Source organism: Beauveria bassiana (assembly GCF_000280675.1).
Source record: "Beauveria bassiana ARSEF 2860 unplaced genomic scaffold BBA_S00015, whole genome shotgun sequence".
In the NCBI taxonomy this organism is placed as follows: Eukaryota; Fungi; Ascomycota; class Sordariomycetes; order Hypocreales; family Cordycipitaceae; genus Beauveria; species Beauveria bassiana.
In genome coordinates, this window is record NW_007930850.1 from 659,687 (window position 1) to 674,640 (window position 14,954).

Sequence of the window (14,954 nt, forward strand, 5' to 3'; positions counted from 1 at the left end):
AGTTTCTTTAAGTTAATAATATAATTTTATTATAATATTTAACTAGTATATTATACTTATATAATTAAATATAATATATTATAGATTAAAGTAGTTTTTTTATAACTTAATATAATATCTTTTTTAATAACTTTTAAAGTAAAAATAATTCTTACTTTTTTTAATATATTTTCTATAAGTAATTATTAAGTAATATATATATTAAGATAAAAGATAATAAAACTTAGTAAAATAGCTTATTTACTTATCTAGTCTATTTATTTATTAACTATATTAATTATTATTTTATTTAATAATAACAATAATTAATTAATAAATATTAATAGATATTAATAGATATATATAATAATAAATAAATAGTAAATATAAATATAATAAAGGTATTATAATTTCAAAAGTATTAAAGGTAATAAAAAATAAAATAAACTTATTTATAGAAAATTATATTAGAATTAGGTTTAAAAAATAACTTTTATTAAAAGAAATTAGAAAGAATAAGGTAATATTTAACTAAAATCATAACTAGTAATTCAGACTCCTCTACGTAAAATTGCTCTCTATTGTGCCTGTTATTTGATGTACCCATCAATCAGCTGTCATAAATCACGAGAATAAGCCACGTGTGTTTTGAGTGGGTCCGCAGTAAGTCAGGATCTGGCTGCGCTTCCGTTTCTCCTCCGTGTTCCCTTAGCCATTCATATATCCCAACCTTGTGCAGCGCCATACTCGACCTCTGCGGCTTTGTATCTACGTGCTGCTAGCACACACAGCAGGGCTTGCGCCACCTGCATCCTAGTTCTTGCCATATCGTCGTCAGACTGTTAAAAATGCCCAGAGACGACTTATCTATCGAATTTGTCAAGAGGATGCCTCAAGCGGAGCCCCTCGACCCGAGTCTAATACTCGATGATTGGATTAATCGCGTTCAGAATTTTCCCGAGGAAATTCGTTTCATGCAAGACGAAATCGCCGATAAAGATAGACAATACAACGAATGCGTCCGCATGATCGAAGACCGCGATGCTAAGATCCAGAAATGGATTAAAACCAATGGCAGCCATGAACCAAACCCCAGAGAAGACTTGTTGCGCTCCCAGATTCGAGAACACTATGCCAAAGCCGATCGACTTGCTCAGGAGAAAATTGACTTGGCACGCAAGTTACAGCTCACCATGGACAAGCATCTGCGCAGTCTTGATATACAAATCAAGATACTATACGACCGGGCTGAGCCTGGTTTCACCGACCCTGATGAGGTCCCCTCTCTATTGCGCCCCAGTGCAGCCAACATTGCGGCGCCTTCCATCCGCACGAGCAACCCCTCAAGCATGACAGCCGGTCCGACAATCGCTCCTATCAATACCGGCCCTAATCCAGCGTTGGCTCGATTACCCACACATCCACATATTCGTTTAGCCCAGACACCACAGCAGCAGCAGCAGCAGCAGCAGCCTAAGCAGTCACATGCAGCTTCGGCGCCGGCAACCCCAGCTGCGAGCATGATAATGAATCGACACAGGGAAAGTTCTGCGGGACCAGCCACCAAGCGAGGGCCCAAGGCAGCCCTTGGAATAGGTACTGCGCCAACTACATCGAGCGGTCTTGCGCGACATTCGTCTCTGGGCCCGGGAACGCCGAAGAGTAATACTGCAAGTGGCTCTAATGTAGCTATGAGAGCCGGTAGTGCCGGCCCGAGGGCCACAACCACCAAATTAGGAAATGGGCCAGGCAGTCGGCGAGGCACACCGGGTGCGCCGAATCGCAAGAAGCCTCCACATAAATCGAAGTTGTCTCGCGTCAAGAAGGCCTCTACCAGGAACTCGCCAGTCTCCACGGCAGACAGCGACCTCTCGGAGGCTGAAAGCGGGAGCGGGGATGATGCCGCTCGTCGTTCCGGATCTGTGGCTGATGACCAGGACGGCGACGGTGACGAAGCGATTCACGATGCCGATGAAGATGACGAGGAAGAAGAAGAGGAAGGTGGTGATGACAAGAAGTACTGCTTGTGCCACAATGTTAGCTACGGTGACATGGTTGCGTGCGACAACGACAATTGTCCGTACGAGTGGTTCCATTGGTCCTGTGTGGGCCTCAAGAGCGAGCCAAATGGTACTTGGTATTGCCCTGTATGCTCAGAAAAGCTGCAAAAGAAAGTGAAATGATTGGTCTTGAGGTTGTGAATCACGATGTTGATTGGAAATCAGATATCCGGCGTTGTTTATTTTATCAAGATACCCACCATGCCTTCCAGCATGGCGTTCAATCATCTTCAATTTGACACCCTTTGCCTGCAAAGCCCCTCCTTGTATTTATCGTCTTGAGAGGCCATGCTCTGACTTGTAAAGTGCACTTGACTACACCGCGTCGCACACCGTCTGTTTCCTCGCGCAAAATTGTGACATCGCCTCCACGACCGCGAGCTTGATCCACAAAGTCATCTAGGGAGCCTCCAACACCAAAGTACAGTTTCTTAGCCGCCACCAGAGCGACTGCTCGCGAGGTGCTATATTTTGCGCCTTCTCGTTGCAGTATACAGAATGTGGCTTCTGTAAATGCCTGAAGCGCAAACGGCGAGTAGATTGTTTCTGCCCCGAGTAGTAGTGTGGCGGCGGCTGCGCCAGAGTCTGTTGCATCATTGGGGATGCCGTTGTACACGAGCTCGATGAATCTGGGGGACCACGCGCCGGAGATGAATGTGAGAGCAATTCGATTGGCGACAAGATGCGACTGGAACGCCGCAACGACTTCTGGGAGCAGCTCGAGCTCATCGTCGAGGGAGAAGGCGTTGATCAGAGCAGGTGTGTGCTCACGGCAAGAAAGAGCCCATGCGAGAATAAAGTTGGGCAATGTGACAAGCTGTAATACTGTAGGATTGTAGTCTGCTACGATGAATGATGTTGGTTGGCGCGTTATGGCGGCGCTTGACATGGCGGCTTCTATTGTCCATTGAAAAAGGGATATGGATGGCAATGCGGTTCCGCAGCCAAGCTGAGGATATGTCAGTTCTATTCCGCCGTATGATCGTAGGAAATTTCAGGGTGTGTGAGAAGAAATTGATCTCTTGGCTAATACGACGTACCTCTATAATTCTCATGGGCAGCTGCTCGGCAGCAGAGACTTTACCCTGCGCAGCCAGCACCTTGACCAAGTCCACGCTACTCTCCCAGCTCTTGAATCCTCCTTCGTATACCCCTGTCTTAACATCATGTGTGCCCAGGCCGGAACCATCCGCGTTGACGCCATGCTCTGCGTTCTTCTCTTCCTCTTCCTCTGCCATGAGCTGCACCCGCACATCCCAGAGTTCGCGACGGGGCAGCTGCACGACACATCCGTCATCAAGAGTCACGTCCAACAAGCTGTATGCAATTTTCGAAGGCATCATAGCGAGCATCTGGGAGAGGTCATGGCGTGTGGCAGTTAGTTGAGGCTTGCCCGCGGTTGGGAATGCGCCGGCTTGCGCAGGTGTGATGGTGGGAGCAGCGGGCTGCTGGGTCCCAGCATCGTTGGAGGCATCTATATCGTCTCCAGCAAAGCCAAATGAGAAATTCATGCCGTATTCTCTCACAAGTTTCGGAGATTCTGCTCCCATATGAACGTACTGGAAATGTCAAGACATTCAAGTGCCTTGAAAAAGCCTAAGATTGCGATTCTGCTGTGGGGCCGAAAACTCGGACTCGAGCCGCTGCACGATATTGCCTAGTTGCCTCCCCGGGTACCACCGGCTGGCAAGGCTTCTCTTGATACTTGTTCATGCAAGCATCATCTCTGACTCGACTTTAACGACGCCTGATATCTATGAATTAATCAAAACTCTGCGATTCTACGGCTTCTACGATTCGCTCGCGCTGCAGGTTGTATGTTCTTGTATTGCATCGACTCCCTTTATCCGTTCATTTATGCCATATTCCCATTGAATAGAGCACTTAGCAATCATTACCATGCATCTGTCATTGGCCAGGCTCGCCAAAGCCGCGTCCACGCAAACGGGGTTTCGTCCTAGTCCTATGGCCTTACTGCCACCGATTCCATTATACCGACGCCTATTGCGCGCACATCGCAAGTTTCTTCCAGCAGAGATGCGCATTTTGGGCGATGAGTACATCAGGGCCGAGTTTCGGGCACACCGCAAAGTTGAAAATCCAGCGCATCTGGTAAGTTGGCATGTTCGCGGCCTGGTATATGGACTATGTTGACGATTGTTTTAAAGATTGGCTTCTTGACGGAGTGGCAAATGTATGCGCAAAAGCTCGAGGGAGACGCTTGGATTGGCGAGAAGATTGATGAGGGCAAGTTGGCAAAACTGAGCGACGAGCAAGTCTATCAGCTCTACGACCTAATGCAATCCATAGAGAAGCATCGCAAGGGCGAGTAGGTAGGGGAAGCAGATGATTCAATTGGGAGACAACTCTTGGATATCAATTACTGAACTAGACTTGCCTATCTTCCTCGTCCTCAATCCCCTTATCTGCATTCCAGTGCCTCAACAACCCATGTGGCCTGAATTGCGCTGACTTTCTTCGCGTAGTTTTTATTGGTGTATACATGCTCAAGGAACATAATGGCTTCCACCTTTCGCCCGTGCAGTACGCTTGCCGGGTGGATTGCCACGACATGCTTACCCTGGCAAGTCACATAGCTGGAATCCGGCGCTAGCATAGCCGTCTTCATTGCGAACCCACGGAGAAAGCACTTGAGCAACGCTTCAGCACGCTGAGGGGATACTGGAGCGAACGGCTGCGGGTCGCCCGGAGGCGTCTCCCTAAGCAGCTTCTCCTTCAAGCACATGCCACGGAGCTGTCTTCGAATGTTCAGAGCCTGCTTCATCGTGCGTATATTGAGCTTTCGCTTCTGGCACCACTCATTTCGGTCGGCATTTTCGGCTGTGTATTGCTGCATAGCGGTGAGATATGTAATGATATCTCCTTCGCGCCGTTGAAGTTCCTTTAGAGATTCTTCGATCGCTTCCTGGCCTTCTTCCAAATGCACAGCCAGGAAAATATCCTCACCGGCGGTGATGCAAGAAATAACATCGATCACTTCCAGTACGCAGTCGTATTCTGGTTTGGCAGCACCAAGAAGAACCGCGCTCAGAGATGCGGCGAGGGGAAACTTTGCCATGGTCTCTCCAGTACTAGTAATACTCCCATCGTCGTTTAAGGCTCCGAGAAAGTGAAGATGCACTAGCGCACGCTCGATTGCTTCGGTTTCGGGGGCATCCATGAGGGGAAAAGATAGCACATCCCGAATCCCGCGAGCCTTCATCATGAGAATTGCACCGAGAGCATCATTGCGTAAAATTTCTGGGAGATCAGCCAATAGCAATGAATTGAAGCTCGGTTCTGTGTAGAGGCGGTAGCATTTTCCGGGCCCTTCACGACCTGCACGACCAGTTCTTTGTATTGCCGACGATTTGGAAATGGGCTTAGCGAGCAGCGACTCCATACCTAGTCTTGGACGAAACTGCTTGATCTTGGCTTTGCCACCGTCTACCACATACCGAACACCTGGGACCGTGACCGAAGTTTCTGCGATATTCGTTGCGAGCACGACTTTTCGTGTAAAACTCCTTTTCAAAGGAACGAAAGCCTCACTCTGTGCTTCAATCGACAACTGACCGTAAAGCGGTACAGCTTTGAGTTTTGGTACGTTCGATGCCAAGCTGGTGGAGTATTCCTCGATCACCTTCTGGGCTACTCTGATCTCCTCTTGTCCCGTGAAAAATGCCAGAATATCTCCAGGAAGCGGCTCCTCGGTATGTATTTTGAATATTCGTTTCAAAAGTGCGTCTTGCAAATCGGCAACGGGTCGGGATTCATGCTGAACCGTTACAGGGAATTGCCGGCCCTCGATGCGTAAGACAGCAGCATCTCTGTGGTTGTGCTGCAAGATTTCCTCATCGTCAAAAAATTCTTTGATAGCTTCAACATTGGCGGTAGCACTCATGATGACTACTTTGAGGGGGACCCCGCCACGGTGCTTTGGGCCTGCAATCAATATTTGCTTCAGGAAGCCTACCAAAAGATCAGCATCTAAACTGCGTTCGTGAATTTCATCAACAATAACAGCACTGTATTGTCTCAGATATGGATCACGCAGAAGTTCTTGAAGGAGTATTCCCTCAGTGAGAAATTTGATCTTGGCGTCTTTGGGTACTTGGTGATCGAATCGGACAGAGTAACCGACTTTGCCATCTTTTCTTCCCTTTCCCAGTGGCGTTCCTGCTTCTTGAGCCACGCGATATGCCAGAGTTGTAGCAGCGACTCGTCTTGGCTGTGTGATGGCGACCATGCCACCGACATAAACTTCGCAGGAAGAGCCTGCCACTTTAACTTTTTGGCGCCTGCACCAGGGCTCTTCGGCCAGAAACTGAGGCACTTGGGTACTTTTACCAGAACCAGTCTCGCTGACCAAAACAAGGACATTGCTTTTTGCTCCGCGTAGAGGTTCCTGAATATCTGCCCTATGCCGCCAGATAGGAAGAGCTTTCCTGACTTGAAGTAGTCCTCCGCTCTCATCGCTGCGTTCTCGATGATTTGATTTTCGGTCTCGTGGTTCAACATTCGCATTCAATTTTTCCTGAATTTCTTCAATTTTTGCATTACGCTGCTTCGTCGCGTTGATTTTATCATTTGTGACGTCGGGCTTGGTAATAGGCTTCGCAGATGTTGATTGTGATGGACACAAGTATCCGTCTAAGGAGATCGTCTTGCCGCCAAAGGTAATTGTATTTAGACCCTTTTGAGTCTTTCGCTTTTTGGCAGGTCGGCTGCCGTCTTCCGCAGCGGTCATAATAACGGCTGTCGAAAATCAGGAAACGGATCAAGGTCTCTGGCTTTATGCCTGGGCTGTGCCTGGCTTTGGTTGATGTCTGCAATTTTTTGTGGATATTACGACTTGTGGAGCAAAAGACGTAGTTAGGCGGTGTGACATAATGAACACAAATACGCGTTATAAGGGAGCTCAATGGATAAAAGGCCGCGACCGGGAAATTTTCAATCTCTTTTACCACCTTTGTTTCTTTATTGGTATAACGCAGGGTCTTGTTAAGGCTGTAACACTTTTCAGTCTTGCTGGCGCTGTAGCTGGTATGGCTTAGACTTGCGTATGCTGTTGAGCTCGCTCGAAATGAGCTCGAGACATTCACCCAGGAGAGCATTAGAGAAAGAATATGCAAATTTTGTATTTATACCAGACCAAATCTGCAACTGCATAAAGTTTGCAACGACAGTAGTTCATCACTTGTGAGAAGCAATACGAAATCGGATATCAAACTTGGCAACCAATGCCGCGCTTGAAAATATACCAATGGGATGTACTATAGCTGGGAGCGCCGTAACTCATTTGATGCGGGCTAATCTCTCACGGTTCATGCGAGTAGCATCGTCTACAGCATCGCTCTGCGGCCGAAAATTAGTAATGGATCATCAAGGTTGTGCCCAAGTAACTGACCTTTGTCATAATTCTGTCGATTTGTTTGTTCTGCGAGTCCACCTCCTTCCCTATAGCACGCCCGACCATGTTCATCATGGAGACCTGCCCCTCGAGCTCGTTGATACCATCGTCAATCTGGTCCTCGAGCTCATCGGCGCCCTCTTCGTCTTCCAAATTGAATTTGCCATAGTCTTTCTTGGTACGCTGCTGGGATCTAGCGCCACCAATGGCACTGATATCGTGAAGGTTGGATTCCATGCGCTGATTAGCAGAGAAGCCCTCGCGTCGGGTGGCCTCTCTCTGTTCACGTTCGGATCGATGACGGTTCATGACTTCATCGTCCGCCTTTTGCTGGCGCTGTTTCGATGTGAACGGGTTGGAGACGTGAACGGCAAACATGCTTCTGTTCAGAGTTTTCAGTTCCGCAGCTCTATCTTGTGCAATCTTATTCTGGTTCGCAGCAAGATCCAAGTTCTTTTCAGTGTTGTACAGTCGTTCGCCCTGGGCCCCGAGGCGCGCGAGTGTAGCACGGCCAACTTCATTCGCTTGTCTGGCCATCTGGACGGAGCGCGTGACTGACGAGGAGCTCTCTTGCTGCAGTTGGCGTTTTTCAGCAAGGATCGCTTGCGTTTCGACTTCGTCTTGTTCTTCTGCCGTGAGTTCTCGCTGATCACCGTACCCTCCATAACTATCTTGCGCCGCAGTAGATCCGCCACTCTGTCCATAGCCGGGGTTAGTCGCGGCTGCTTGCTGTCTCTGGATATATCTTTCCTGGGCACCACCAAGAAGAGCGTCCCTGTTGCTGTCTTGCTCATCTGGGACGTTCCGTCCGAAGCCACCATAACCGCCGGGCCCTCTAGCACCGGCAGTGGAAGCGCTATGTCGGTCCGCTATGGCATTGTTGTCGTATCTGCTTGAGCCATAACCACCTCCAGACCCGTACTTTTCGGAGCTGTATCCCCCGTGGCCGCCAGCACGGCCTGAATGATCCTGTTGTCCAGTGCCAGGCGCAGGCGGTGCACCAGCGCTTACTTGGGAGCGGACTTGTTGGTAGGGTGTTATGTTCGCATACTTTGCGGAATCAGCGTACGGATCGGTGGCGCCTTGGGCGCCTTGCTGTGCGTAAGGATTGTCGGATGGGGCAGCTCCGGCCGACCCTTTTTTGCGACCGCCAAAGAGAGCATTGCGACTGGCGTCATCACCATCGTCGCCGCCTTTCTTTCCGAAACCAAACTTCTTCATAGTATCTTCGTTGGCTGTAGTATTCGCTGTTTTTGTAACCGAGAATCAGGGCCCAAATGAGGAAACCCGAAATTGTAGAGAGAATATTACATGAGATGATGGGAGGTAAACCCAGTGTAGTGGTAAGGAGGCAGGGAGGCTTAGTTGAGTTGCGGCAGTGCACACAACCAGAGAGAGTATCAAGCGCCTACCAGAATTCTGGTTTCGGACTAACAGTGGGGCAGGAGTTGTATCCGTACCTCGTAAGGTACGAATCAGATCACAGCCTTCACAGGTAGGTGGGGTACCTCCCGCCTGTGCCTGGGCACCCAGGCGCCAGCCTCCCAAACTTCCTTGCCAGCCGTCTCTCCCGTTTCATCACCCAGCAGGCAGCAATCTGGAAACAAGCTAGGAATTCTCCCAAAAACGGGGTGGAATTACGCATAAAAGTACGGATACTATCAGGATCATGTAACTACAGTATGACGCCCAAATGATTGATGCTGTTACTTTCAGGGCAGAGATTCCATTAGGCTACCTCACCCTCTGGTGCGTCGCCCGCGACGAAGCATTAAGAGAGAAGGCTGTCCTCCTGGTATTATAGTGATGAATGAAGCGGACAACTCAATTTGCGTGGACAAATCATGACTCAGTCTCGCCTTTGTCATGTAAGCATCGGCTCCCATGATTGGACAATGACAGTGAATGCATTCATTCATCATTCATCCCTCATTGGTCATTTCGGGCAGATTGGCGGTGCCGCGCGTGACTCTAGCATCCGTGCGAGGCCTCAAGACAGATATGCCTTGTTTCAGTGGTGGCCGCAAAATAATTGAATGTAAATTGAAGGGCAACCTTGAGTATAAAGCAATCCTTTACCTTTGTGTGGCATCCATACTTCAAAATAATTCATGATTCTATTCGTTTAGTTCCTGACGTGTGGATTTCATCTGCGATATCATCTTATGTTTTTGTCATGTTCAATAAGAACCCCCAGCTCCCCGCTCCCACAAGTGCCGTCGCGATCCCGTAAGATGATACTAATCCGCGTATTGTATACATAAACGTACGCCGTTGCGTCTTGTTGCGGGAGACATTTGAGAAATAAGCGCGGCCAACGAACGCGACTGGGGTCAAACTCCTCTCAGACCATGCGAGGAAGTTAGAAATTAAAGCAAAAGCAGTAAGGCTGCTGATACTGCGATGAAGGGAAAAGACTCCTCATCCAGTAGCGAGGTGATGTCCTGCTTGGTGATGTCCTGCTTGGTGTGATCGGCAGGCGTCGCCGGAGCAAATTAATGTATGCTGGTAGTGAGTAGCCGCAACCGTGTACCATAGAAGAAAGGCCTATAGTAAAGGAAGCTCATATGTATGTTATTCTAGTTGCCGCTGTCGACTTGACTGTTTCTTTCAATCTCTACTCGCTTGCCCACGCCATTTCGCGTAAAGGCATAGCCTTGCCTGAAGCTCTGCGCGAGCCGTCTTGCTCGTACTTGCATGCCCAGTATTCACCTAGACGTAACTCTGCGTAGGAGGCATAGTCGAAATCGATCTTGGATATAGTGGCCTGGATCGAGGACCAAATACCCCAGTAGAACCCCGGGACACCGCGGAAGTCGTCAATATCCCGCATCATCTTGACCGTCTCACGCTCGATTTTGAAATCTTCGCCTGCGCCTGAAAGCTGAGCGTAGGTCTCGATGTATTCACGCACAAAAGCAAGACGCTGGCTGCGTTTAGGAATTGCGGCGTAGTCACAGTCATAACCGGCCCATTCGGCGAAGTGGTTGGCAATATCAAAAGCGGCGGGAGATGGCGTGCCGTATTCGTAGTCAATGAAGCTTACGGATAAAGGCTTATTATCGTCGTTGTGCATGATGACATTGGCGCTCAACAGATCGCAGTGCGCAAAAACAAGCTATCCAAAGTCAGTCATCACAATGCACGCGGCAAAACGGGCAACACGTACACCATTCTGCCCAAACCCTGGGCGTTGGCTGAGTTGCTGGACGAGAAGCTGCAGCTCTTTTTGCAGCTTGCTCTGGCGCTCGCGCTCGGCGTCAGTGTCGACGGGCAGAGCAAGTATCCATTTCTGGATTGTCGACCACAAATTGGGAGTAGGCTTGCCCGGCGCGACGTTGGCTATTTTGGCTTTGTTAGAGTTGCCAGTCAATTCGATGCTGGTAGCTGGGTTCCTAATGTCGGGCAGGCAAGGAACAGTGGCGTGCCATTGCGCCAGACGACGTGCAATAGCTTTACTGAGAATGCGATCGGGCAGATCCTTGGGTTGAGCGACGCTTCCGGGGATGAAGCGGTAAAGCATGCCGTTGGCAAAACGGGCAAGAAGAGCGGGGGCGAGGTTATACTTCATGAGCAGCTCGTGGTTGGCGGCCTCACGCTCGCGGTCAATCAGAATGTCGGTGCCGTTGCCGTAGGCGCGAAGGAGTATGGCCTCGCGATCGATCTCGGCAGGGGAAAGGCCTGGGCGGCGGTTGACGGCCTTGAGAAGGGTGTTTGTGATGCCGTCTGTGAAGCGGACGAATTCGACATGATCGTCATTGGCCCAGTGCGGTGCAATGGCGTGGATGAGCTTGAGGGCGGAGGCATGGGAATCGGCGGGGTCGTAGGTGAAGGGGATGAAGCGCATATGGCCAGGGCTAGGGCTGACAGCGGCGGGAGCCATGGCTTGGGCGAAGACAAGAACAGCAGAGGGTGAGCGAGAGGTCGAGGCGATTCAGGAGAGGGGCGCCGACGGGAAGCGAAAGTTTAGAGCCAAGCGAAGGCAAAATGAAGTCAAACTCGAGGCTCGGTTGTAGGTGAGTAGGTAATGACAATCTGAAGTAGAGAAATACGAGTCAAGAGGCAGCTCAAAGCGCGTTCTGGCTGGACCATAGAATTCTCACAGGTGATCAGAACAGTTGTAGTCTGCAAAGCACGAGACCTGTTGCTGTTTGTAGTTTGGATAAGTTGGCGAGGGCGGTAGGGCAGCCAGTGATGAAGCGGCCAGGGACCATGTGAAAGTCGTTGCAGGGGGCCAGTGGCTTGGAGGGAAAAGCGGTCGGGCACCGCGCTAGTCAGTCCAGTAAAGTGAAGGGCGACGTCGATGAGTGAATACGCTTGGCCTCGTATGCCTGATGGTGAGCTCTAAATTGTCTGGGTACTGTTCGGAGGCTTTTGAGCGAGGCGGGGTTGGCTGGTGAGTACCTACCTAGGTAGAACCTACCTACCTAGGTAAGGTAGTGAGATGGGGCGGGTTGAGATTGCTGCGGCTCGGCGTACTCCGTACCGAGGATGTCGATACTGTCGATAATGTCGAGTAGGCAGGCAATTCAGCACCTTAGCAGAACTTGCGAAGATATTTTATTGGAAACTTGCCATGGTTTTTAGTTAGTGGGGCCTGCTTCATTAGTGATTATGATCGTTGATTGCTGTTTACTTTTTTGATTCATCGATTTGCTTCTGTTAACCGGTTGCTGGCTTGTCATAATCAGTTCAACAGTTGGGCGCACCGAGTCAAACTGGCTGCCTCCCCACCACCTGTCCTTTATTAATAGTGCATGAGACTTGAGTTTCTAAGACAAATACAACTATATACGTCATAATATAGTCCTAATAGGTGCATTATACACCAGACAAATGATGTCTAGGTGCTTTTCGGCGCTAATGGTAATTACTTAGCTATATTTACACTTGATATTACTAGCCTAGAGTACCTAACACTTCCTAGCTCTCTAGTCAGTTAAAGCTATATAAGTAATAAAAACTCCTAAGCTATTAAAAAGATACTAAGTACTTAATACCTCTTGTAATAACAAAAGCTAACCGTCGTATAACTAAGTTATAAGCCTAACCACCTGACAGCAAGGGGCAACGACCCCGGCCCACGGATAGTATTAGACCTATAATACGTCATCTAGTCCCGACCACCTAATGGTCGAGATTGACTGGTGGTGTCAGGGTTAGGCAGGGAGCGAGTTACAGCACAGGAAAGGTCGCGTGTAAGAAAGTAGGCATATAGAGGCGAACTGCCGACGAACTAGTAAGGAGGCAGCGATAATTCTATTAAGATATGCTAAGCGGACCGACTTATTTTACTTAGCGGACCGACCACGTGATATCCCTCTAAAAGAGTACTTACCTTTTATAGCCTACTACACTAAAATCTAGGTATTATACTAGTACCGATAGTATTAAGAGAGTACTTCGCTAGCTATATACTGAAAATGTAATTTTTTTTAATAAACTAACTACTTATAATACCTTATATACCTTAAGTACCTTTTTAAAGGCTATTTATATATATATAAGTAAAGTAGCAAAATTATAGTTATTTATTAGGTACTGAATTTTATATATAGAATATACTAAGATATATAAACTAAGGAAAATCTCGTTATATAATTAGTCTACTAAGTAGAAAGAGTTAGTCTACTTAGTATATCTTATTCTATTAGTATTAAGAACTATAAAGATTCTTTTATAACTAAAGTCCTTTATATAATATACCTTTATAGGTAGCTTATTAGATGCTAATAAGTCCTTTATTTTATAGTATATCTAAGTAATTCTACTTCTAATTAAAACCCCTACTAAAATACCTACTTTTAAACTATTAATATTAGAAAAGCTAGTACCTAAATTTTATTTTTTGTTATTATACTTAAATTCTTTAATTATAAAAATATATAATTCTATCTTTAGTAGATTTTCTAAGAAATCTAAAAAAATTATAATATCTAAATAAAACCTTATAGAGTAATTTTACTAGTAAAATTTATAGTTTTTCATCTTCTTTTAACTTTACTAAATAAAAATTTAATTTATTTGAATAAATAAAAATATATTTAACTTTTAATTTTATATATTCTAGTTAATCTTTTATTTTTAAGTATTTATAATATAATTATTATTTTAAATAACTATATAAAAATCTTATCTTAAAAAGTAGGTATTTAAATATAATTTAGGGTCGTAAGCGGAGTTTCTTATAACCTACTATAGACGAAACTACTAGTTAATAGAATCACGGCTCTATTTAGTCTATTACTATATAAGGTATAGATAGAATTAGTAAATAGATGTTACAAACGTAGGAATGCCTAGCTAGCGGGGAAGCGGCCAGCAGGAAGTAACGTAATAAGTAAGGAAACCTAAATAGGAAGGAGGAACTACGTTATATAACTACTTACTATAACTAGTATACTTAGTCTACTTAGTAATAAGTATACTAGGTAAGGTAAGTAAAGAGGAGTAGTAGAGATTAGATAAGTATATAAAAGAAGAGAATTCCTATAACTAAGTAGTCTAGATCTCTACTAATTAATCTAAATAATATTAAATAATTAATTTTAAAAGTTTTACTTTTAATAATTTTTTATATAAAAATATTATTTATTATTATTTTATAATATTTAAACTTAACTTACTTTTTAAAAAATAAACTAATTATAAACTAAAAATAAGTTATTATTATATTTTAATTAGTTTTATTTAATAAGTTATCTTTAAAATATTAAGTAACTAACTTTTTATAATATTTATTATAAATAAAAATATTATTAATTTTATATAGATTATATAATAAATATATTAGTAGATTATAGCTTTAATTATATAAGTCTAAGTACTTTAAACTAATCTTAAAAAAGGAGTTATATATAATATACCTAAGTTCTTAAAACCTAAGGCTTTTAATAAAACTAAAGAAAATATTTATATCTTCTTTACTTAAGTTAAAGCTTACTTAAAGGTTAATATTATTATTAATAAGGAACCTTTAAAGATTTTTTATATTAGAAACCTTTTTATTAATAAAGTAATAAAATAGTAAAAGCTTACTTTTAAGGATTATCTTAATAATAATAAACCTAAAATAAAGACTACTTAAATCTTTAATAATTATAATAACTTTAAAAAGTTATTTAAAATTATCTTTAAAGACCTTAATAAAATTTAAATTATTATATATAAACTTAAAATACTTAAATAAATAAGATTTATTTAATATTATATATAAAAGTTTAAATATATTATTATTATTATTAATTAAAATAATAATAACTAAATAGAACTTTTTTATAATAGACTTTATAAAAATATAAAAGATAAAATTTCTAAAAAAACTAGCCTAATAACTTTAATAGGTTTATTAAATAAGTTATTAAAATTAATAACTATTTTTATATAAGAAAACTTAAATATAGTAAAAAAGGAATAAGTTATTAAAGTAACTTCTTATAATATTACTAATTAAATATTAGAAAATATTAAAATAGATCTATAGCCTATAAAACTTACCTAAG

The 14,954-nt window shown here is 44.6% G+C and overlaps 6 protein-coding genes across 6 annotated transcripts; 2 read left to right on the forward strand and 4 right to left on the reverse strand.

Moving 5' to 3' along the window:
- Positions 1–827: 827 nt before the first annotated feature.
- On the forward strand, positions 828–2,162 carry BBA_05795 (PHD-finger domain-containing protein; the record flags this gene model as incomplete). The annotated part of the gene is made up of 1 exon (XM_008600892.1): positions 828–2,162. One exon carries the CDS (start codon positions 828–830, stop codon positions 2,160–2,162), a length of 1,335 nt encoding a protein of 444 aa, XP_008599114.1.
- A 97-nt stretch (positions 2,163–2,259) lies between these two features.
- Positions 2,260–3,550, reverse strand: BBA_05796 (Mni1p protein; the record flags this gene model as incomplete). Its single annotated transcript, XM_008600893.1, has 2 exons — positions 2,260–2,988; positions 3,080–3,550. The coding sequence occupies 2 exons, from the start codon at positions 3,548–3,550 to the stop codon at positions 2,260–2,262; spliced, it is 1,200 nt and encodes a 399-aa protein (XP_008599115.1).
- Positions 3,551–3,938: 388 nt separating this feature from the next.
- On the forward strand, positions 3,939–4,372 carry BBA_05797 (ACN9 family protein; the record flags this gene model as incomplete). Its single annotated transcript, XM_008600894.1, has 2 exons — positions 3,939–4,151; positions 4,208–4,372. The coding sequence occupies 2 exons, from the start codon at positions 3,939–3,941 to the stop codon at positions 4,370–4,372; spliced, it is 378 nt and encodes a 125-aa protein (XP_008599116.1).
- Positions 4,373–4,461: 89 nt separating this feature from the next.
- BBA_05798 (helicase associated domain-containing protein) lies at positions 4,462–6,789 on the reverse strand (the record flags this gene model as incomplete). Its single annotated transcript, XM_008600895.1, has 1 exon — positions 4,462–6,789. One exon carries the CDS (start codon positions 6,787–6,789, stop codon positions 4,462–4,464), a length of 2,328 nt encoding a protein of 775 aa, XP_008599117.1.
- A 548-nt stretch (positions 6,790–7,337) lies between these two features.
- BBA_05799 (transporter sec9) lies at positions 7,338–8,673 on the reverse strand (the record flags this gene model as incomplete). The annotated part of the gene is made up of 2 exons (XM_008600896.1): positions 7,338–7,397; positions 7,450–8,673. 2 exons carry the CDS (start codon positions 8,671–8,673, stop codon positions 7,338–7,340), a joined length of 1,284 nt encoding a protein of 427 aa, XP_008599118.1.
- A 1,396-nt stretch (positions 8,674–10,069) lies between these two features.
- On the reverse strand, positions 10,070–11,335 carry BBA_05800 (choline/ethanolamine kinase; the record flags this gene model as incomplete). The annotated part of the gene is made up of 2 exons (XM_008600897.1): positions 10,070–10,570; positions 10,622–11,335. 2 exons carry the CDS (start codon positions 11,333–11,335, stop codon positions 10,070–10,072), a joined length of 1,215 nt encoding a protein of 404 aa, XP_008599119.1.
- Positions 11,336–14,954: the final 3,619 nt, after the last annotated feature.